Raw genomic sequence first — 24,534 nt, 5'->3', positions numbered from 1 at the left:
ATCTGTCCGTAAAAGGGTGACAGTCTGACGAGCCTCACTGAGAGGATTTTCTAACAAGGTCAAGCTAGCACGTAACACACACACACACACACTGTGTGTATTTCAGGTCAATGGCCAGTGCAGCTGTTTCCAGAGCATGGAGCTGCTCAAGTCCAGACCTGCCCACCTGGCAGCGTTCCTGCATCATGTCGTCTCCCAGTTTGACCCTGCACCGCTGGTAAGAGTCGTCGTCGTCCCCCCCCCCCCCCCCCCACACACACACACACACGTGCACTCACCTGACCATGTTTGTGTTGTGACCAGTTACAGACAACAATAGTTTTTAAAAAATGGGATATCAGTGCAGTGCTGACGCAGACATAATGGTGTACAACGTGTTTGTCATATCTCATTGATCATGGGAAACGTTTCTCTTTAGCTCTGCTACCTCTACGCTGACCTGTGCAAGCAGACCAACTCCAAAGAAACCAGACGGGTGTTCATGGACTTCCACAACTTCTTCATCGACCGGGGAGCTGTGAGTAGAGTAGAGTTGAACTAGCCTACATCTGGGCCGATATTCACCAAGAGTCTGAGTTGGTGTGCTGGTCTAAGATCAGGTACCACCTATCCATATAATCATATAAGCATTCCTACTCTGAGACTAATTGTGAATACGGGCCTTGTAGTCTCGAGCGGCTTTCATCTACAGTCAGTACAGGATCACAGCTAGCTTTTACTCAAACTGCAGGCCCAAGCCAGCACAGACTTGCACTGTTGTTATTACACAAAACCCACAGAGCTGTGGCAGAAGCAGTGGTGTAAAAATACTTTAAAATACTATTTAAGTAGTTTTTTGTGGTATCTGTACTTTTCTTTACTATTTATATTCTTGATAACTTTTACTTCTCTACATTCCTAAAGAAAATAATGTACTTTTTAATCCATACGTTTTCCCTGACACCCACAAGTATTTGTTACATTTTGAATGCTTAGCAGGTCAGGAAAATGGTCCAATTCACACACTTATCAAGTGGTCATCCCTACTGCCTCTGATCTGACGGACTCCCTACACACATACTTTATTTGTAAATTATGTCTGACTGTTGGAGTGTGCCATCTGGTTTGCTTAATATAAGCATTTTAGTTTTTTTGTACATTTGACTTTTAATACTTAAATATATTTAAAGCCAAATACTTTTAGACTTAGTAGTAGTTTAATGGGTGACTTCCACTTTTAATTGAGTCATTTTCTATTAAGGTATCTTTACTTAAGTGTGATAATTGGGTACTTTTTCCACCACTGGGCAGAAGTCATGGTCTCCCCTACCATAGTTGTGATAAAACACCTACATCCCCTGACAGTGTTGATATGATATGCAACACTGTTATTTTACAGCAGTGTGTTTTGTGTGATAAGATTATTGGTGATTCTGTCAGGAGTCCCCTCTCCCTGCGGTAAAACATTTCTCCACAGCTGGAACCGTAATTTCTCTGATCCACTGTTCTGTTGATTCCCAATACAATATATTATGCTGCCTAAGACCGATAAGACTACTTGAAGATCCCAGAAATGTTCTTGTCTAGTTGGATTTCTTATGCACTACTAACACACAGGGCATACATTTAGGAATTGTTCAGCACGTATTTGTTACGTTTTTGTTAAATGTCAAGTATTTTTACTCTGGTGTTTCGGTAAGACTCATATTAACAAGTCTGGCTTTGTTATTTCCCGTCTGAATGTGTCTTATTTTCATACAGAATTTAAAAGTAGCTGTTCCCGAGTCCCTATCCTCTGACCTTGGTGAGTATTTGTGGCTTTCCTTTAATTTCCATTAGTTTCCCTGGCTGACAAATCCATGCCAAGTTATTTCTGGGTATATTGAGGATTGACTATTGTTATCTAATGGAATTCCAAATATAGCCCACTCAAGTTTCCTTACTTCAACCCTGTAATAGCAGCATGATCACAAAGTGCCTATAAGTGTGTGGTAGGTTGTTTAACCTATCTACCCAATCCTACTATCCCACATCAGGTGTTAAGACATCAAACAAAGTAATTATATGAGAATTGCACATTTGAATTCTCTCTTTGATGAGCTGTATTTGTTGCCACCCCACTTTCTAACCGTGTTACTGTGTTGTGTTGTGGCTGTTGAAGACCGGAGGAGGACGGAGTTGATCCCTGAGGAGCTGAACAGACAGTACGTCCAGATGGTGCAGGACACCCAGCTCCCTGACATCCAGAGGAACCTGGAGGACTTTAGGTCAGTCACCTTGCACACGCTCTTCTGAGATGGCCGCCTTTCCCATTGGTGCCTATGTGCTAGTCATATGTAAAGACTTGTAGATAGTATAGCTGTTTGTCTTTATAAACACTCAGTGCTGGTCTTATACGCTGCTGGGCTTATAAATGTACACTATGTTGGCATAAGCCTGCTGTAAGATATAATCATGGTATAAGTATGGTATAAGTTGATGTAAGCATGATATTAGTTATTATACGCATACTGTAAGTGGGATCTGACACTGGTTTGTGGGGTGTGCAGGCAGAAGCGCAGCATGGGCCTAACCCTGGCGGAGGGGGAGCTGGCCCGGCTGGACACGGAGCGCGTCAGAGACCGGGTAGCACTGGAGAGAGAACGTGCTTGTGCTGAAAACATCATCACCAAGATAGAGGATGTTCTGTTAGTAGCCACACTCTGTTTCACTTGCTGTTTTTTTTTAAATTGAGGCTGAAAATGTATCGATTGGAAATCTACTACTTCTAATTGTTTGAACTTATTTTTGTACTCTGTTTAAATAGTTTTAAAATAGTTTTCTGTGTAATAGAATTTGTTCTAATTGAATTTCTTGCCATATTTTAGGTTGACAACTCAATCCACAGAGGAGGAGAAATGGTGAGAGGATTATCTTTTGTTTATCCATAGGAAAGAACCGATATGGGCCATACACATTTAACACTATCCATCAATTTTAGTCTGTGTAATGTTTTGGGGATTGTCAATAAAAGATGTTAAGGTCACAGACTCAGACTGGAGACCATGATTGTGTTCAGTAAGGCAAAAGGTAGCAAAACGTTTTACAACCAGAAAACCCCCCAAAAATGCACTGTTGTTGGACAAATTCATGTAGAACCTACCTGTCTCACAAAACACAATATTTGGTGTAGTGCACTGCACTCCTTGAGGGGTTTGAGACACTTAGGGGTGTTACAGACTCTTGGTTTTTCTAACCACTATCTGTGTCATTTCTACTCTGTCAGACTGGAGACCAACAATGTAGTTTCAGTTCACTACCATGAAAGAGGACAAGAACATCATATTAGATGATCTTGAGGTTGAGCAGTTATCATTACAACAGACGTCGCATTGTGTGTGTAGAGTATCTCTTTGCCAGGGGGGCAATCTAGCTACATGAGTTCTTGGCCAACCGCTTTAATAAAAAATGACATTTCTCTAGTTTGTCTAGATTCACGAGGGACTATTTCCGACATTGTATAACAACCTTATTTCAAATGCCATATGGTCCTGGCATATCCCAGATGATTAATGAATGGATATGACATCTTTCTACCGTCGTCACTTGTTTTCGTGGCATATGGTCAAAGCCACACTAAAGACACATCAACATGTAGTTCACTTCAAATTAATCCCACTCTGTTCCACTTGTATATAAAAGAGAATATGGCAATTTCATTTTGGTCTCTAAATCCTGAATCCTCGTTGGTCTGTTGTTGCAGCACTACTATGCAGTATGTCATCCTCACGTACATGAAGCACCTTGGCGTGAAAGTCAAAGAGCCACGCGGCCTAGAGTCCAAATGGGTCCGCATAAACTTCCTCCCCAAGATCAAGGTATGAGCTTACACTGAACCCTCCGCTAACCTAGCTCCGTTTTTATTAACTGACACTCCTACTATATCTCTCTTACTGACTGATCATGTGATGTCTGTGATGAACAGAAGAGCATCAAGACCGAGAAGGAGGGAGGGGAGGAGAAGGTGAAACGCACCAGGTTTCCCAGCATCCTCGGGCCTCCTCGCCGGCCCAGCCGAGTCGACCCCACGTCCGGTGAGTCTGTCTGCGTTATAAAGCACGCTGGCCTTCATTTTGTCATTTAAGTTGACCAACACTACTATACTACAGGTCTCCCAATTTACTGAACCCCTGGATAGTCACTTTGTATTGGTAGATGGTCATCATTACCCACATTCGAAACAAGTCATCTTTTTGCTATGGAAAAAGGAAGGACTGGCAGCAAAGTAAACGGATCCTGTAGTATTGACTCCTGCTACCTCTCTTTGTGTCTGTCTTGACTGTATGTGGGATTCCTGCCTGTCTCTCTGACTGATTTGCCTGTCTGTCTGTGTGAGCAGTTGGCAAGGCAATGGACCTCAACAAGCCACGGCCCCAGAAGCAGCTGTCCCAGCCCTGCCTGGAGCACCTGGAGGCGGGTCGCTTGAGGGCCAGTCAGTCCAGCGAGGGCTCAGAGCTCATACATTCCTCCCCGACCAACGCCACCTCGCCAACCAACAGCACCACCAACAACAACGCCTCTGACGGAGGCAGCAGAGACTCTGAGTTTGGTGCGACCCTGAACTACCACATACTGTACTAGATTCTAGCTAGTACATACCTACTAAACTCCCTAGCTAGCACACTTCCCACATACTCAATTTTAAACCAAGTACACTAGTCTCTAGACTACATACTGAATCAAGTGCAAGCAGTGCAAGACCAATTACGCTCCCCATAGTGTTTGAGGAGCACGGTTTGTCTACGGTGCTCTCCTTTTTAACTAAAATCCCGACATCATCTCTGACACTTTGAATTTGGTTTAATGTCCTAATCCTAAATATGTTGCCTATTAATTCTGGGTCATTGTAGCTGTAGTAGAGCTGGGCGATATGTACCAAAATCGTGATCTATTTACCTATTTTTTGTGATGGCGATAAACTGCAAAAACTTTTTTTTTGTAGTAAGTCTTTATGGACAGGTACTTTATGTTAGTGGCAGTTTTTTTCCAGTGCCAAATAAGACAACTGAGATGGTATCATATGATTCTTTTTAAAGTTAGCTATTTCATCGAACATATCCAGGAAATTATTTATATTTTGCGACCTGTCAAAATACAATCCAGAATTATCCGATTTCATTTTTGCCCTTCAGAGAATTTGCTGGCATCTTTGTGCATATTGGCCTATAAGCAACAGTATATTATTCACCACTTGTGGAAGTTGGAATCCGTAAATGTAGGCTAATGTCCGACAAACACTTTCCAGTGCCATGCCTAGGCTACTTGATGTAGGCCTATTCATTGCGAATGGTGCGCTTGTCTCCCCTCTGCGGCGCATCAAAACCATACTACACTACATCCTACTCGGGTTGTAAAGTGGTGCCATGAACTCAATATTAAGAGGTGAGAAATACATAATCTATTCACAAAGTTATGATTTTCCTCTCTGTAACTAGAACAACAGTAGTAGCTTTGAAAACACTCTTTTCCCTGCAATAGCGTTTTGAGCAATGGTCATATGCTTGTGTTTCTCAGAATGCATCTCTACCTCCTCCATGTCACAGTGGGGAGAAGGAGTGAGAGTCAGCAGCCGACAGCGAAATACTTTCATATCAGGAATTAACATAATGCGTAGGCTATTACCTTCGACCAAATAATGGTTTTAGAACAATCTACAGAAACGTTGTGTAGCTAAATCATCAAAAATTACAGACGGAAGCTAAATGCTTGGGTAAGAGGAAGGCAGTGTTCGGTTTATCGTCCCCGCTCTAAGCTGGAGTAATGGTCTTCCCACCTGGCCTTGATAGTTGTACAGTGTAACTGATCTATTCGCTCTGTTTATCTCTGTCTCTCCTCTCAGTTGGGACCCCTAACTCTGCCTTCCCCAAACTGAGCGAGGGTCTTGGAGACTTGGACAGTTTAGAGTACACTCCAAACACACATTTTGACTACAGCCTGAGCCCCTATAGCCTGGACCAACTACAGGAGGAGGACAGGGAGAGTGGGTAAGTTGGACCCCAAGCAGGGGAAAACATAGGGCCTAGGATGCAGTCAAAAGTAGTGCACTAAATAAGGAATAGGGTGCCATTTTAGACCCTTTTTTTTATTTGTTATCTACCCTCTGTATATAAAATGCAATTCCATTCCAGTTGATAAAGTTTTTTTCCAGTCAGCCCTTGAAATGTTTTTGTTTTTTTACCCCTATTGTGTCCCCCCCTTTTTTAATAGGTTTGACATTGTAGTTTCATGCAGGCAGAGTATGAGTATGTGGAGCTTTGTCATGCAGGCCACGTAGTTAATAGTTTCCTCTTGTTTCAGAATTCTTGAAGGAACACCCAAGGCTCTCAGAAGGTGAGTTTTCTGTTCTCTGTTTTGACCTACTTGGCCTACCACTACTTCTGATAAAGGCAATGGTCAGATCGTTTATTAGAGTTTTTAGTCAGTGTCCTAAACCTCTTTTGGACAAAATGTGGATTACTTGTGCTGTGGTTAGAGACCGTATGAGTTTCTGTTATATTTCGTGGCTCCATTTATCTTAATCGGATGGTGTATTTAAGGTTGTAACCAGTCCTGTATCTGCTGCTCCCTATCTCCCAGGTTGGATGGCCTTGGTTCTACAGAGGTGCAGAGTGAAGACGACCAAGGAGGCACTGACTCCGAGCACGACCCCCTCAACTGGCAGCAGCTGGTGGGACGAGAGGTCCTGGCCGGACTCCAGCCCCACGAGATCAAGAGACAGGAAGTCATTAACGGTAACTTCCTGTTCGAATTGTCACCATAATATAAATACATGGGGCCCATCTAACCTGACCAGAAAAAACTCTGGGCCCTAGTGATTGGCTTTGCATGATTAGGAAATACCCAGGGCCCTGTACATACTGTATGTCTGTGTTTACTCTTTTTAGTAGGCAGATTATTATTCAATAGGAATAATCACGGTGTTAACCGCTTACACTCCTGGGAATTGGCCTATATGGATAAGTCTAAATTGAGATGTTTCTTACAGAAGAAATATGGAAAGCATATGCATAAACATGGTAGCATTCAAAAGTGAACAGTTTGGAGATTGTTGTAACATTATTAGACTCAAGGTGAGGACAAAACAGCTAATCTGACAAGACTGAATCCAAACATTATACTGTTGATTTTATGTGTATTTTACATTTACTGTACACTGAGGTATTTGTTGATAACGAAATCTTCAATTAATCTGGATGCATTCAGTAACATAAGAATATTCATGGAAAATTTGGGGTAGGTAACCCTAACCCATAAGACAAAAAAAACTGACAAGGGTTTGTGTGAGCGGTCTAACTGGTGTCTCCAAGTGGCCACACACCTCTCCAAAGTGTGAACAGGTCCTATGTCATTTCAACTCAATGAATAGTCTTCAACTATAAGGTGCTATTTTGAGCTCTCCTAGCTGTGCCGTTGAGGTACGAGAGCAAGCAGACTTGTAGTTTTTATTTGGATAACAGCCCTGCAACCCCGCCTTTACACAATTACTTACTATTGTTGTTTAGCGCATTCAGAAAACAAATACATTTTTCTTTGCAAATAGTCTGGGAAGCCATTTGATTAGATGTTCAGGAGTCTTATGGCTTGGGGGTAGAAGCTGTTTAGAATCCTCTTGGACCTAGACTTGGCGCTCCGGTACCGCTTGCCGTGCGGTAGCAGAGATAAGTCTGTGACTAGGGCTGATGAAGTCATTAATGATTTTTAGGGCCTTCCTCTGACACCGCCTGGTATAGAGGTCCTGGATGGCAGGAAGCTTGGCCCCAGTGATGTACTGGGCCGTACGCACTACCCTCTGTAGTGCCTTGCGGTCGGAGGCCGAGCAGTTGCCATACCACGCAGTGATGCAGTGCTCTCGAAGGTGCAGCTGTAAAATCTTTTGAGTGTCTGAGGACGCATGACAAATCTTTTCATTCTCCCGAGGGGGAATAGGTTTTGTCGTGCCCTCTTCACAACTGTCTTGGTGTGCTTGGACCATGTTAGTTTGTTGTTGTTGTGGACGCCAAGGAACTTGAAGCTCTCCACCTGCTCCACTACAGCTCCGTCGATGAGAATGGGGGTGTGCTTGGTCCTCTATTCTTGTATTCACATAGTCAGGTCTCTGACTTCCTCCCTATAGGCTGTCTCATTGTTGTCAGTGATCAGGCCTAAAACGGTTCCATTATATATCGCAATCTGGTCAGGTGGGCATCGTTTGAAAGCGTGTTCTATTGCCAACATGGGCAGCTAAGTTACATAATACAATCTCAGTGTTGGGCTTTCTCAAGGAAATTCAGAGAAGCGTATTGTAATTTTGGTGCGCGTAGAGTCACGAGTCCATTCAGATGTGTTTTCGCTGCCAAATTTCTTCACAATACGACATAGGCTCATTCTGTTCAGAACAACCCAGGGTATGACGCCATGTCATCTTGTACAACATCAAGCATTGTGGTCATGGCACTGTATATTAAATGAGTTTGGAAATATGAAGTGCACATTTGGACTAAAAGGGGTTTGGTTTGCTTGTATGACATCAAAGTGGTGTATATATTATAATCCTCAACGTCTCATCTTTCAAAATACATCAAGTCCTCTTTATGTAATCATTTACATACAGCATTTCCCTCACTCAAAACAACAAAAAATGTGCAGAAGTTGACCAGTTAGTGAGAGGGATGGGGGCAACTTCTTAGAACCGCTGTCGATTAAAAACCAGTACTGTGCTGTGAAGCGGAGACCTTGAGCTCTGACGTCATGTATAACATGTTACTGTACAGCCACTGCGTCCCAATTTAGGCACTTAATCAGTGTCCAAATCTGCTATTTGAACCCATCTATGGGTACGAGTGTAACGAGTTAAGAGTGCAATGAACAAACAAAGAACTCAATCAAGCAAACTTTATTCGTATATCACTTTTACCAATGCATCTTTCCTAGTTGGAACCTTGGCCAAAAACCCCCAAAGAACAAGCTGAAATAACTGTTCTCATTATCACTCTTTATCGGCCTTTTGTGGTTGTCTAGTGTAGTCATTTATCAGTATGTGTCTGCAATAGTGATTAGAGCTGTCTGTGTCTACAGAGCTGTTCTACACTGAGAGGGCCCACCTGCGGATGCTCAAAGTGCTGGACAACATCTTCTACCAGAAGCTCACCAGAGAGGGCATACTGCCTCCTGCCGACATCAAGAACATCTTCACCAACCTGGAGGACATTGTTCAACTGCATGGTACTTACACGCATGGACATAAGCGCACACACACACACACACACAGACATGTACATGCACAAGCATGTACGCACACATACACACACAGAATGGCCCTCTTACATTCCCTTTCATTTTGAATTTCAGTTTGGATATCTGAGCAAATGGTAACAATTCGGAAAAGGAATGAGACGTCCGTAATCGACCAAATAGGAGACGACTTGCTGTCCTGGGTGAGTACAGCTCGTTTATTTTTTATTTTTTTGAAGCCTTTTCCCCAACGGAATTTGATTTATGTAATAATTGTGTTGGAGAGAAGTGTCTCTCTCACAATCCACAAAAGCGGTGCCATTGTCTGAAATTACTTTTCACTGCAGAATAAACTTCCACTTTTTTGTATGGGATTGCTTATCTTTTTAAGTGGCTTTGAACTGGAGGTTAAAGATGGTTGCTCTTTTTTTGCGGAATGGAAGTAGAATTGTGAAATGATCGTGTGGCACAGATGGACTGGCGGAACCCATCCACTAACCTGGTCCCAGATATATACAGTGCCTTGCGAAAGTATTCGGCCCCCTTGAACTTTGCGACCTTTTGCCACATTTCAGGCTTCAAACATAAAGATATAAAACTGTATTTTTTTGTGAAGAATCAACAACAAGTGGGACACAATCATGATGTGGAACGACATTTATTGGATATTTCAAACTTTTTTAACAAATCCAAAAACTGAAAAATTGGGCATGCAAAATTATTCAGCCCCTTTACTTTCAGTGCAGCAAACTCTCTCCAGAAGTTCAGTGAGGATCTCTGAATGATCCAATGTTGACCTAAATGACTAATGATGATAAATACAATCCACCTGTGTGTAATTAAGTCTCCGTATAAATGCACCTGCACTGTGATAGTCTCAGAGGTCCGTTAAAAGCGCAGAGAGCATCATGAAGAACAAGGAACACACCAGGCAGATACTGTTGTGAAGAAGTTTAAAGCCGGATTTGGATACAAAAAGATTTCCCAAGCTTTAAACATCCCAAGGAGCACTGTGCAAGCGATAATATTGAAATGGAAGGAGTATCAGACCACTGCAAATCTACCAAGACCTGGCCGTCCCTCTAAACTTTCAGCTCATACAAGGAGAAGACTGATCAGAGATGCAGCCAAGAGGCCCATGATCACTCTGGATGAACTGCAGAGATCTACAGCTGAGGTGGGAGACTCTGTCCATAGGACAACAATCAGTCATATATTGCACAAATCTGGCCTTTATGGAAGAGTGGCAAGAAGAAAGCCATTTCTTAAAGATATCCATAAAAAGTGTCGTTTAAAGTTTGCCACAAGCCACCTGGGAGACACACCAAACATGTGGAAGAAGGTGCTCTGGTCAGATGAAACCAAAATGGAACTTTTTGGCAATAATGCAAAATGTTATGTTTGGCGTAAAAGCAACACAGCTCATCACCCTAAACACACCATCCCCACTGTCAAACATGGTGGTGGCAGCATCATGGTTTGGGCCTGCTTTTCTTCAGCAGGCACAGGGAAGATGGTTAAAATTGATGGGAAGATGTATGGAGCCAAATACAGGACTATTCTGGAAGAAAACCTGATGGAGTCTGCAAAAGACCTGAGACTGGGACGGAGATTTGTCTTCCAACAAGACGACAATGATCCAAAACATAAAGCAAAATCTACAATGGAATGGTTCAAAAATAAACATATCCAGGTGTTAGAATGGCCAAGTCAAAGTCCAGACCTGAATCCAATCGAGAATCTGTGGAAAGAACTGAAAACTGCTGTTCACAAATGCTCTCCATCCAACCTCACTGAGCTCGAGCTGTTTTGCAAGGAGGAATGGGAAAAAATGTCAGTCTCTCGATGTGCAAAACTGATAGACATACCCCAAGCGACTTACAGCTGTAATCGCAGCAAAAGGTGGCGCTACAAAGTATTAACTTAAGGGGGCTGAATAATTTTGCACGCCCAATTTTTCAGTTTTTGATTTGTTAAAAAAGTTTGAAATATCCAATAAATGTCGTTCCACTTCATGATTGTGTCCCACTTGTTGTTGATTCTTCACAAAAAAATACAGTTTTATATCTTTATGTTTGAAGCCTGAAATGTGGCAAAAGGTCGCAAAGTTCAAGGGGGCCGAATACTTTCGCAAGGCACTGTATGTGCTTTAGCAAACCCCTCTGTCTATACATGTATAATGATGATTCATTGGCTTTATAAAGTGCTTTTCCAGGTGCTCAAAGTGCTTACATAGAAAGGGGAAAGCTCGCCTTATCCACCGGCAATGTGAAGCACCCACTCGGGTGGTGCACGGCAACCATTCGTGCCAGAACGCGGAGACAACCATGATAACCAAAATATAGCTGTGACAGAATCATGACAACTGATAGTCGGAGGGAATTGGCTGAAGCATGTACGTGGTAGATTTTAGACCCCTCGATCTGGCACACTGCCACCACACACACACACACACGCAACAACCAGGCAGTTGCCATGGTGACTGACCCTGATTCGCCTGGCTCGCTTGTGTTTTCCAGTTCAGCAGGGGCGAGGAGGAGAAGATCAAGCAGGCGGTGGGCACATTCTGCAGCAACCAGCCCTTCGCTCTGGAGCTCATCAAGAGCAGGCAGAAGAAGGACTCGCGCTTCACCTCCTTCATGCAGGTAAGTGGAGGAATGGAGGAGAGAAGAGGAGGACAGGGCAGCGCTGGGACTGGAGTACACACGGGGCTATTGTGCACTGCCTGTTACTCGAGATTTAGGCCAGGTATTTGACTGTGTAATTCACTTCTGCAGACTCTACAGTACAATGTCTGTGACAGGGTATGGGATGTTTGTGGGGAAGCAAGAGGAGTTCAATGGTAGCATTTGAAAAATGATTTATTGAAGTTCAAATGAATTTGACATAAATGACACATTTAAAACATAAGTTGTAGAAAGTAACCATGGAACCATTTAGCTCTGTCAAAGCTAAAGTCACTGGTGGGCGAAGTATGTACATGAGCGAAAAGGATGCATCTTGCCTGTTTTGTTGCCCCTTTTCATCATTCCTGCGGCCTTTTTTCCTGACTTCACTGTGCGTTTGCAGGAGGCTGAGAGTAACCGACTGTGTCGAAGACTCCAACTGAAGGACATCATTCCCGTGGAGATGCAGAGGCTCACCAAGTACCCTCTTCTACTGGAGAACATCGCCAAGTACACAGGTGGGCCACATGCACATTCCTTATACCTCTTTCACTCTATTAAGCCAAGCTGTACTGGGCTGACTACACACCCACCGGAGTTGCTGGAACCGTGCTAGTGAGCCAACACAATGAGCCGCCAGCACAGTACGGTTCTGTTTGGCATGACAGTGTAAAAAGACTAGACTCTGACAATGAGTAATGATGGCGCTGGGCTCAAAGCAGACCAGGCCATCGCGGTGATGCAGGGCAGTGCGCTTACAGCAGCGTTAATGATAGCAGTGTCCTTCCGCTGTGGTGCCCCAGTGACCGCCCTCTGTGCATGCACGCGTGTGTGCACGTGTGTTGGGAGCTGCCAGCCCAGCTCATCACTGTGTATGCAATGGTAATTGTGATACATGCATGTCATCTCTAAACTCGGGAGAGCTGGCATTGCGCCAGCCTGTTAGCGAATTACAGCTGTGCTCTCGGTTAAACTGAGATTATTGTTTTGGCATTTTCCGTAGTCGGTAATGCACGTTTTGTGAGATGTTCTCGAATTATTTGGTTCCCATCGTTTTTAATCTTGGCTGTGGTTTAGTTCTCCGGGCATAAAATGCACTGAACATAAAGTAGGTACCAGCTATTAGGAATGTTAATGCCCTCTACTTGGTCTTCATTTCCGAGTGATCGGCTGCTAATTGGGGCAGGAAAATATCCATTTGTTGGTCAGTACCCCACAGAGGCTGTTTTTTTTCCTGTTTTCTCCACAAAATCTTCAGCTCTCGCTCTCTCTCGTAATTTAATTTCAGATGACACCGTGGAGAAAGATAAGGTAAAGAAGGCGGGCGACTGCTGCAGGAAGATCCTCAATCATGTCAACCAAGCGGTGAAGGAGTCTGAAAACAAGCAGGTGGGTGTGATTTAGCGTCATCTGGGAACGGAGGGGACGGCAGCACAGCCACATCTCTCTTATCTCATTTCACCCCTGCTCGGCCTACAGGGCCTCAGCCACCCGAAAATCTGTCCTCTCTTTTCTCCCACTGTTCCTCTGAGAGAATGCAGAGATGATGGATTGCAGGGAAAATATGGGGTTTGTGTCTGTTTAGAATGTAATAGTGCCTGTAGCAGCAGAGTATCCAGCTTACGCCTGTTTTTCTGTGTGCCTCTCTTTCTTGCTCTCTGTTTCTCCCCCTCCCTCTTTCTTTCCACAGAGGCTGGAGGACTACCAGAGGCGGTTAGACCTCTCGTCTCTGAAGCAGACAGAGAACCCCATGATTTCAGAGCTCAAGGTGAGCCGATCTATAAAGTGTTTTCTGCTCCTGCCCTCAAAAAGACTTCACAATACAGCTCTTTTAGTTTGCAGCCACAATTGACTTTAAGCAACATTTTAGTTTGTTTTGGTTTCTGCAAGGGAGCCACTGCAGTTATAAAAGAGGAAATTATTTGTTTAAATGTCAGCTGCTAGTGCTCGAAATTTGACTAGATCATGCAGCTCCAATCCAAAGTGAAAGCTAATAGGGATCTGACTAAACAAGTAAGCCCAGCTAATCTGACCTATTGACCTTTCCACCCTACACTCTCAGAACCTGGACCTGACCAAGAAGAAGATGGTCCATGAGGGACCACTGTCATGGAAGGTCAACAAGGACAAGACTATTGGTATGCCTTTGACTTTATCAGGCGTTTATGTGGATGAGTAGGGCCAAGGAGGTTTTTCCTGACTAATGTGATCCAACTAGGGAAACTCTTGGCCCTAGTTGTAGACTACAACTGCAAACACAGCCTGGGCTAATTCAATGTCAGGTCATGTGGTCAGGAAAAACTCCATGATGTAATGGGAAAAATTATATCTATGTCCAGCGTAGTGTTCTATGTAATTCTGTGGTTAAATCTCCTCTTCTGGTCTCAGAGCTGTACACCCTGCTCCTGGAGGACATCCTGGTGCTGCTGCAGAAGCAGGACGAGCGGCTCATCCTCAAGTGCCATAGCAAAAACCTGTCTGGCACCGCCGACACCAAGCACATCTTCAGCCCCATCATCAAGCTCAACGCGGTGCTGGTGCGCTCTGTGGCCACAGGTGAGTTGCCATAGAGATACAGTCATACCATTCGTTTCGCCAACAAACATGGCCACCCTGTAGTCATGCTCCCAGGACATTACACCCTATCCCCCTATATAGTGGACTACTTTTGACCATAGCCCTATATGACTGTGGTCAAAAGTAGTGCACTATATAGGGGGATAGGGTGTAATGTGAGACACAGTCAGGGGTACTCTATTTTCCTGCTATTCCCTCTCCCAACAGACAACAAGTCGTTCTTTGTTCTCTCAATGTCGGACAACGGGGCCCAAATCTACGAGCTGATGGCCCAGACCGTATCAGAGCAGAGAATGTGAGTCCTCCTGACACTGTGGTTTAGTCATTATAGCCACAACTTTAACACCTCATTCAGTTTAGCTTAATTCACTGGAGTAGGTAGAAGTTAACCCTAACCACTGATACAGGGTCAGATCTTTTTCTTACCTGTCTTAATAGTGAAGGTTCGCAATGGAGGTAGGGTTATCTGATCCTAGGTCTAGTAAGGAACACCTTTTACCCACAGTCTACTCACCTCTGTCACTGTGTGTCTGTATCTGTTTTTATCTTTGTCTGTCTGTGTGTTGTCATCCTCCCTCCACCAGGTGGCAGCGGCAGATCACCCAGAGAGCGGACGCCATGAAAGTGAAGCCGAACAGCGTCATCCCCTTACCTCAAATGGAGTACGTTCCTCCTCTCAGTATAAAACTTCTTTGGTGTCTTTGGTTTTATTAATCAGCAAATGTATTTTATGATGACCATGAACTTGCTTCTCCTAATACTGACTCTGTGTTCTCACCCACCATGTCAGTGGAGAGAGAGACGGTGTGGAGATCATCACTGCAGGCATAGCCCAACTCAGTAAGGACCCAGACTGCATCTCCTCTGGAAGCAGCCAGTCTATAGGTATCTAAACTAGCACCCCATCTCTCCATGTTCCCCCATCTATAGGGATATTTGACAATTTCAGCAGCAGTTAGGGACATTGTGTAATGTGCAGTGGAAGCTGATGTCACTTTAGAACACAGGAAAGGCATTTCTTTTGATACCTTACCATTTATTCCATTCCAGCTATTACGTTCCCGCCTCTACTAGTAACATGCTCCAGTAGAATCCATCTAGATTGACTGAATGCACATCAAGGTCTCCTTGTTCGCTCCCCAGATAAAGAGGGCTGCACTGCCTCTGGAGGCGAGATGCAGACCTCTCTCCCAGATGCCAACCCATTTGAAGGACTCAAGCCGGAAGAGGAGGAGCCCAACCGGGATGAGGGGCTTTACGGGGACCCGGACCTTGCAGATAGGCTGCCCTTCCGCATGGCCGTAGAAGGGCTCAGCGAATCGGACAGTGTGGGCTTCAGTCCTTCGAGAGCTGACGATGCCTTAAAGACATGTGAGTGAAAGGACATCTGCCTCAATCGCCTAGGTCTCAAGTCTGGAGTGGGTTAAGACTTTTCTGACCAGGAAAAATATAGTTAGTTATATGAACCCTGTCAGGTTGGTTGGTCAGGGATAGCTTTCCACCCTAAACACACATTGCATTTATAGATTTTATGTGGGTGGGAATCGATTCATTTAAAATGTCACACGCACACTCCTCCATTGGTCTTAACCGTATCTTTGTCCTCTAGTGTCAGCGCTGAAGCAAGTCCTTGTGACCCAGCTCATGTCACAGGAGGACGGCGAAGCCGCCGGGCGCTCCTCCTCGGGGGGTGGGCGTCTTCTCAGGACCACGTCCCTGAGAACCCCCGTGGACAGCCGGGCCCGGGTGGCGGTTCAGAACGGCTCAGGGAGGTGCACCCAGGCAAGCCACCCTGAGGACCCGGCTCAGGACCTGGTGTCTGGGGACACGGGCTTCTTTGAGTCCCCCGAGGATTATGGTAAACTTGCAGTGTGTGTGTGTGAGAGAGCAGTGTTTTTTATCCTGGTCTTGGGGACCCATGGGGTTGCAAATTTGTGAACGACCGGCTCGATTCGGTCTTACGCAGCAAATTTTGAAATTGTGGTTTTTACATTGGATTAAAGTAGAGACTCAGAGCTAGAAAATGGTATTACATACACTACAGTTGAGGAACAATGGGAAATAAATTCTGCTTTGAATGTTGATAAAGTTGTAACCTCACTTTTGAGAAAATGGTACTAATACTGGAGATACACATTCAGCATCATTCACACCCTCTTAAGCTATAGCCCCACCCATCTCTTTAATGGTTGATCTAAGTGTTCTGTCCTAACAGCAGTCAAGCACCCAAGCTAACATTGGCTAGCTTACAGGCTACTTCCAGACAAAAATGTGAGAACAGCTCACTGACCATTTTACTTGCCCTAGCAGAGCTGGTTAGGCTGTTTTTATGTTTTCCAAAGCGTTGGTGACAGCAACTGTGCTGCGGGCAACAATTTTACGCTTTTTTGCCAATGTTTACTGACACTGGCCAAGAACGGTCAGCAAAAATCCCAGAACCACATGGGGGGACCTAGTGAATGACCTGCAGAGAGCTGGGACCAAAGTAACAAAGTCTACCATCAGTAACGCACTACGCCGCCAGGGACTCAAATCCTGCAGTGCCAGACGTGCACCCTGCTTAAGCCAGTACATGTCCAGGCCCGTCTAAAGTTTGCTAGAGAGCATTTGGATGATCCAGAAGAAGATTGGGAGAATGTCATATGGTCAGATGAAACCAAAATATAACTTTTTGGTAAAAACTCAACTCGTCGAGTTTGGAGGACAAAGAATTCTGAGTTGCATCCAAAGAACACCATACCAACTGTGAAGCATGGGGGTGGAAACATCATGCTTTGGGGATGTTTTTCAACAAAGGGACCAGGACGACTAATCCTTGTAAAGGAAAGAACGACTGGGGCCGTGTATCGTGAGATTTTGAGTGAAAACCTCCTTCCATCAGCAAGGGCATTGAAGATGAAACGTGGCTGGGTCTTTCAACATGACAATGATCCCAAACACACTGCCCGGGCAACAAAGGAGTGGCTTCGTAAGAAGCATTCCAAGCTCCTGGAGTGGCCTAGCCAGTCTCCAGATCTCAACCCCATAGAAAATCTTTGGAGGGAGTTGAAAGTCCGTGTTGCCCAGCAACAGCCCCAAAACATCACTGCTCTAGAGGAGATCTGCATGGAGGAATGGGCCAAAATACCAGCAACAGTGTGTGAAAACCTTGTGAAGACTTACAGAAAACGTTTGACCTCTGTCATTGCCAACAAAAGGTATATAACAATGTATTGAGAAACTTTTGTTGGTGACCAAATACTTATTTTCCACCATAATTTGCAAATAAATTCATAAAAAAATCCTACAACGTGATTTTCTGGATTTCTTTTCTTCTCATTTTGTCTGTCATAGTTGAAGTGTACCTATGATGACAATTACAGGCCTCATCTTTTTAAGTGGGAGAACTTGCACAATTGGTGGCTGACTAAATACTTTTTTGCCCCACTGTATATATATTTTTTAAAGCAGCGTTAGACAGGATTACCTACACATACCGACCAGCTCAAATAGACAGAAGCGCGCTGCATGGCAGACAAATCCAAACTCATCTCTCGGCATGTCCAGCCAGCCCAATCATTACCTCAGCCAATCATTGCTAGCGAGAAGGTTGCTTACTTTTTCTGTGGCTATACCAACTAAGCTCGTAATATAACAATTTTATTCATATTTACAGATGGCATACTAGTTTGTTATTAAGGCACATGAAAGTTCACATTTCTGCCCAAAAATGCATCTTTGATAAAAAAAAAGTTTACGTTCAAATGGCTCTACTGTGAAGTAGTGACGCGCGACATACGCGTTTTGTAACAAGTCACATTTTTGTTCTAGCTCAGCACTAACCCACCTGATTCAGTTCCTAATCAGTTGGACCTTGTTGCGTCTTCCAGCAGGGTACTTGGTCTTGGAGGGCTACGGGGGCTCGGGGGAGAGCAGCACCGACGACGACCTCCAGGCCACGGGGAAGCAGCTGAGCGCCTCGCGGGGCTGCGGGGCAGGAGACTCTGGGATCAGCCTAAGATTCTCCTCTGCCTCACAGGCAGGCAGCATCTCCAGCTTCAGCCGACAGGTCCTGTCCCACATCCGCAACCTGCAGACCAACCTCAACCACCTCAAGGTACATGGATGGATGGATGGATGGATGGATGGATGGATGGATGGATGGATGGATGGATGGGTTGATGGGTTGATGGGTTGATGGGTTGATGGGTTGATGGGTTGATGGGTTGATTGGTTGATTAACCCTCTAAAGTCTGAGCCCTGTTTAAGCCGGGGGATATGAAACATTGAATTTGGCATTACTGCTATTAGCCAATAGAAACGCATTGAATAACAGTCCCCCAAAAAATAAAAAGGAAGTTTGTTCTGAAGTGTCTGTCCTTTATCTGAGAGATATAAGAAATATCAGGAAATTATTGTATAACATTTTTTACATGTATTTATCCCCATAGTTTAGGTAATAAACTACCTCCATATATACTTCCATTCTTCTTAACTGGTATAAGGGAATTCAGATTAGTCTTGTGAGGCTTGTGGGCATCCTAGACCAAAACAGAGAGGGCCAATGTGTTCGTGAGAGTCATCTTTCAATAGTAGAGTGTTCATAATGTATGCCAAGCTGTTCGGATGCTACAGGCATTTTTGTGAGAAGTCCGATTTTTTTTCCGCCCGGGATGTCTCATGTTCTGACAAACATTGCTTTAGCTCTGCCACCTTTCTCACGCAGATTCAGAAGGGTGGATTGAGACGCAGCCCATGCAACAACAAAAAAACATCTCTCTAGCTTAAACAGACAGATTTTGATGGATTTTTGTTTTATGTTCATTTGATTTCCGCGGTGCCACGGAAATTGTAGGCTAAGGGTTCATTAGTAAATGTGACTTTAGTGCGTATCAAATCTGATTGCAGACTGATCCCTGCTTGTTTGTTTTCTCTCAGGAGGTAGAGGCCAAGTATCACAGTCTACTACGCCAAAGGCCGGCCAGGTCATCGACAGACATGGATGATAACAAAGGTAACATGGCTGTAGTCTTACTGATTCCTTTTCTCCCTTTCAGTGTCTCAGTATTTATTAGAAAACCCAAGAGCATGCGAGGTGTGACAGCTGAGTTATTGTTTATGGTCTGACTGCCCTGGCCTTTTCTGTTATTATCTTGTTCCTAGATAAGAGATAGTCACGGAAATCCCACCCCTCCCCGGCCCCTGCATCAGGCCGTAAGGGAGGACGTGAAGATGGAAGAGTTGATTTCTGCCTCCCTGCTGTCTCGTTGACCTGGATGTCCTCTTAGCTTGTCCATTCAACTGCTGAGTACCCTCTTCCTCCTCCCACCGTGGTTCTCCCCGAGAGACTGAGCATGAGCGAGAGACAGTTGGAGGAAGGGTGGTTTCTTTGGATCCCCCCGCCCCCCTGCTCCATCCGTCAGCACAAGGCAATCAAGGTAGAGGGACGGTCCTGAACCTGCCCCCCCACCCCCCCCCACCCCCACCCCCTCCACTGCTGCGTGTCCCCACTCCAATGGCGGTGGGTCGTCCAGTGTCTCCCCTCCTTTCTCTCTACTCCTAGTTATCCCTGCAAGACAGAACTATACCAAAATGTACAAAGCTGTGTGTTTAGGATATATATTATACACAAAAAAAAGCGAGAAGAAAAAGGAACATTTTAAAATAATGTATTACGTTTTTTTGTTTTTAATCCCAAGATGTATTTATTTTCTCTTGTGTTTTCCCATGTTGCTTGCATGCTTTTTTGGCCATTTGGACCTCCTTTTAGGCTGCTCCACCCACATCGGTGCACACGCTATCCTATCCTTAATGAACACAGGAAGAATATGCTTGGACTGAGAGGGCATAGAGTTGCACTTTGCGTGGAGCCCCCATAGGATGGCGTTTAAGCAGCATGCCAAAGTCAGGGGCTCTGCCCTGGTCCTCAGTGCATTTCTACACCTGGCTAAAACTCACCCCCCCCCCCCCTCCCGTTGGTAATAATGCCTGGTTTCCCCCTCTGTGCTGCCCATGCTACTGCTGATGTGCCAGTGATCTGACCATTCTAGCTGATAATGTTCACACATTTATAAATGATCAAGTTGGAAGGTTATGCATAACTTTAATAAAAAATGCCATGACATTTCTAAAACTTAACATGGTTTATTCCTTTAGTCCTGTTCTTTTTGCTTAGCCCCCCCCCCCCCCCCAATGTGGCCTTGTGGTCAGAAATGGGGATAGACTTTAAATGTTCTCACCTTTTCTTACTTCTGATCCTGTAGATAAATCACTACAACTATTTGATAAACAAGGAGACAAGATGGGACAGAAAGTTACTGTGACTGTTTTTTCAGCACCATTTTCCATCAGTGTGAGCTAACTATTGGAGGAACATGGAGTTAGCCTACTCATAAAATGTAACTGTCATAGTAAATGTACAGCTTTTTCTCTACAGTTTTGACCAATACTGACCAATCAGGTAGGTAGTGAACAAAATATTGTGGCCTATGAGTTTGACAATGTAGGAACATTTTGCTAAGCTTTTGTTAGGTAACTGTAAATTCATTTTGACCCATATACAGTAGTTTTGTATTTCTCAGATTTCAACTGTTTTTACATGGAATGGATTCAGCAATACCATCACTTAATTAATCAAGAACAAGGCAATCATGTTGTCCTTTTCCTCCTATAGGAAGATTCATTCACTTGACATACACCAGTAGGGGCCAGGCTTTTACCATCTACCAGATAGACATGAGCAGGACCCACCCTGAAACATGCAATGACATCAGTGTTCTGTCTTAAACAAGGAGTTATTTTGCTGCTAAATGTGTTTCTTGTCTGTTATCTGATTCAGCTCAACATATCTCATTAAAAAATGTTCTTCAGGCATCGGTCTGAAAACTTAGCTACTGTCAACGGTTGATAGCTAAATATACCTGAGAGAAAATGACATTGCATCCTATTACTGCAAAGCAATGTCTGAAGAATAAGTACATCTGCTTTGGAATTTGATTTATGTAGTTATCAAGAGTTTTGAGTTAAGTCTAGACTACTTGACAGTGTGTGCTGTGCACATTACTTGATTTTACACGTCTTGCTGGAGAGGAAACCGAAGCCTCTGTTAACCTATAATTACTTATTCTCCTTTGAGTGACACATCTCCTGCCTCTCCTCCTGAAGATATTCTGCAATGAAATGAAGACCGAGAAAAGAGAGGGATTGTAATTGATTGTCACATTTTTCACATGCACATGTCAATTACCTAATTTGAGGTTCTAGACAAAGGAGTGCACTGTCACATCTCAGGAGGGTCACTTCAGTTTGAGCTACCGACAAGCCATAGTTTTTCTCATTTTCGCATATTATTAAGTTATTGTGCCAATGTATAAGATAAGATGGAAATAGAATCTCTGATCTAAGTAAAGGTGTGTTGATGTCGTCAAGTGACCGTTTCTTCTTGCCAATAATATACAATTATATTTTCAATGTCATTTCCATGCACCACCTTTGCTGCATCAGTTACAAAAAAGTGCCCTTTTCCTGCGAGGTGTATTACAAGGAGATTTGTGTCTCGCTGAGACACACGTCTTCACGATTTCATGCAATTTTCTGTTGCTTGATGCTCAGTTTCACCTAGAAGTGTTGCCTGTTTGTGATATTGCGCGTAATAAATGTGCTTTAAGTGTGACTTAAATAAGATAAGATAAAGGATGTTTGACGATATGACTCGCTTCACAGGAGACGCGTGCGTGCATGCTTCCTCCTGGAGTGAAGCAATTTTCACTCAGGCAACTGTATATTATAGATGCGTACATACCCACAGAATACGCAAAGACACACGCAAGTGTTTTCCACTGAGGCTGATCTTGATGTGACGTTGTTGTTCATTGTCACTTTACGATGACAACTTTCACTACTGCATACATGTAGCTATCAGCCACTAAGACCTTATTCTAAAGAATTCATCACATATTTTTTTGCCTATAAACTATAACATGTTTTTTTATTTGAATGACTTGAATCTGGTAGAGCAGTGCTCATCTGGGACAATATTTGGTAACCCATCCAAGATGAAGAAAGCTGCTCACACAATTGACTGCTGTCAGAAATTGAAATGTAGGTTTTAAATGAATCGGCCACTTAGATGGTCGTTAATGGTACACTGCCTTTGTTTAATGAGCTGTGGCTCTTTTTGGAGTGTTTGTCTTGTTTCTCTGTACATATACACTGGACAAAAATATAAAGTTACATGTTACAATTCATATAATTTATATTTCAATTGATATAAATTCATTACACCCTAATCAATGGGTTTCACATGACTGGGAATACAGATATGCGTCACCTTTTCTTTTTTTTTAAGTATGGGCGTGGATCAGAAAACCAGTCCGTATCTGGACCACCATTTGGCTCATGCAGAGCAACACATCTCCTTCGTATACAGTTGATCAGGCTGTTGATTGTGGCCTGTGGAATGTTGTCCCACTCCTCTTTAATGGCTGTGCGAAGTTGTTGGATATTGGCGGGAACTGGAACGTGCCGTCGTACACGTCGATTCAGAGCATCGCCAACATGCTTAATGGGTGACATGTATGGTGAGTATGCGGGCCATGGAAGAACTGGGACATTTTCAGCTTCCAGGAATTGTGTACAGATTAGGATTGAATATTTTCCCAGTATTTTACAAATGATCCATCCTGAGAATAAATCACTTTTGTCCCATGTAACCCAGTATTGCCCGCCGAAACTGGAAATGTCATTCAAAATAGGCCTATGTCCGGATTTGATTAGAGCTTTGATCGAAAATTCAAGCCTGATGCTACCTCTGCCTGATGAGCCATACATTAAATACATTTTATGAGTCCAAGCCCAAAGAAGACAATGATTGTACTGTTATCCAATACATATGTGATATACTGCAGGCTACTGCACATTATGCACGACAGAAAAACATAGAAGCCCATAGATGCTCTCTTGGGTAAATTAAACTAGCTCCAGTAGGCTAGTCTTTTTTTAATTGGGAACTGTATTACTGCATTATATGGACACATCGTTCAAACCATGACCAAGCAGAGAGAGAACATGCAGCCTACAGAAGGCTAGCGAATTTTATATACATTTTGAATATAATGGTCCCTATTTGTGTTTTGGATGCTGATTATGCCGTACAAGCACAAGGTAATGTTGCTAAGAATGTCTACTTCAGCATCATTGTGTAGCATGCATACAGCTCTATTCAGTGCATTGTGACTAATGCCTAACTTGGCTCACTCCTACTATAGAGTATAACAACCAGATACACAACAGCAGCGCCATCTATTGGCTTGGCGACATCTCGTAACATTTGAACTCCTAGACTCATAAACAGGAGAACTGGCGTTAGACCCTTGCCAGTAAAAACATTACACTGGTAACCAAACTATAACTGTGTTCTTATGCAAGCACCTTCAATAAGCATAAACGTTAAAGTCCATAAACAGGCTACTCTAATCTGCTTCTCTCTCTTACAAAAAATAAAATACGAAATATAACCTTTTAGAGTAAACAGCCGTATCTCACAGGCGGCTCTGGTTCTGGTGTGTCTCAGAGTAAGATTTTCAGGCAGCAGGGGCATGCTTCCATATCAGCAGCCTGTTCACTACCTGCCTGGTTGGCGGTTTTGTTCCATAGTCCCCAGTCATCCTCATCCACATGTTTGTTTGGATGGCGATCGGGGGGGGGGGGAGGATCCTGAGTTGTTCAGACACTGGATGAATCTCTTTTCTGTTTCTGCAGTATATATATTTTTTTACCGTTCACTAGTACTTCATACGACCCCTCTCTGAGTTGATCAGTATATGCTCAGCATCCAAGTGCTAGCTGAGTTGTTTGGGTAGGAAAGGACGCGGACGGTTTGTCCTTGGATGATGTCGGGCATGTCAGAGGCATGTGTGTCGTCGTGGTGATTTGCTGTCAACCCTTTGGCTTGTTTTCTTACTATGACATTTTGTACCACATTGGGGTTTGAGCAGTTTTTTTCATGGTGGGTGGACACGCTGTACAGGAGAACTGTTAAGTTAAATTATTCCGCCATGCCAACACTGCTCTCCATGGTTATTCG

At 43.8% G+C, this 24,534-nt stretch overlaps 1 protein-coding gene across 5 annotated transcripts in view; it reads left to right on the top strand.

Moving 5' to 3' along the window:
* The window catches only part of LOC109908863 (rho guanine nucleotide exchange factor 12-like), a 79,307-nt gene extending 58,719 nt beyond the window's left edge, over window positions 1-20,588 (top strand). For 3 of the 5 annotated variants that reach the window (XM_031796147.1, XM_031796146.1, XM_031796149.1), the window contains 28 exons: window positions 107-217; window positions 419-517; window positions 1,741-1,783; window positions 2,141-2,246; window positions 2,529-2,666; window positions 2,847-2,879; window positions 3,722-3,836; window positions 3,944-4,052; window positions 4,358-4,567; window positions 5,858-6,002; window positions 6,316-6,348; window positions 6,595-6,749; window positions 9,073-9,219; window positions 9,346-9,431; window positions 11,748-11,873; window positions 12,298-12,412; window positions 13,183-13,283; window positions 13,585-13,662; window positions 13,957-14,032; window positions 14,283-14,450; window positions 14,679-14,766; window positions 15,056-15,133; window positions 15,262-15,356; window positions 15,615-15,842; window positions 16,081-16,329; window positions 18,341-18,567; window positions 19,389-19,464; window positions 19,614-20,088. In XM_031796147.1, the coding sequence (XP_031652007.1) occupies window positions 107-217; window positions 419-517; window positions 1,741-1,783; window positions 2,141-2,246; window positions 2,529-2,666; window positions 2,847-2,879; window positions 3,722-3,836; window positions 3,944-4,052; window positions 4,358-4,567; window positions 5,858-6,002; window positions 6,316-6,348; window positions 6,595-6,749; window positions 9,073-9,219; window positions 9,346-9,431; window positions 11,748-11,873; window positions 12,298-12,412; window positions 13,183-13,283; window positions 13,585-13,662; window positions 13,957-14,032; window positions 14,283-14,450; window positions 14,679-14,766; window positions 15,056-15,133; window positions 15,262-15,356; window positions 15,615-15,842; window positions 16,081-16,329; window positions 18,341-18,567; window positions 19,389-19,464; window positions 19,614-19,624 (3,246 nt within the window). In that variant the 3' untranslated portion in view covers window positions 19,625-20,088. Of the gene's footprint in view, window positions 1-106; window positions 218-418; window positions 518-1,740; window positions 1,784-2,140; window positions 2,247-2,528; window positions 2,667-2,846; window positions 2,880-3,721; window positions 3,837-3,943; window positions 4,053-4,357; window positions 4,568-5,857; window positions 6,003-6,315; window positions 6,349-6,594; window positions 6,750-9,072; window positions 9,220-9,345; window positions 9,432-11,747; window positions 11,874-12,297; window positions 12,413-13,182; window positions 13,284-13,584; window positions 13,663-13,956; window positions 14,033-14,282; window positions 14,451-14,678; window positions 14,767-15,055; window positions 15,134-15,261; window positions 15,357-15,614; window positions 15,843-16,080; window positions 16,330-18,340; window positions 18,568-19,388; window positions 19,465-19,613 lie in introns of all 5 variants that reach the window. The other 2 variants (XM_031796145.1, XM_031796148.1) reach the window with 2 other exon arrangements.
* Window positions 20,589-24,534: the final 3,946 nt, after the last annotated feature.

The sequence above is a fragment of the Oncorhynchus kisutch genome, linkage group LG18, assembly GCF_002021735.2.
Source record: "Oncorhynchus kisutch isolate 150728-3 linkage group LG18, Okis_V2, whole genome shotgun sequence".
Lineage (NCBI taxonomy): Eukaryota > Metazoa > Chordata > Actinopteri > Salmoniformes > Salmonidae > Oncorhynchus > Oncorhynchus kisutch.
Note: the sequence above shows the minus strand (reverse complement) of the source record. Positions and strands in the feature narration are given on the sequence as shown.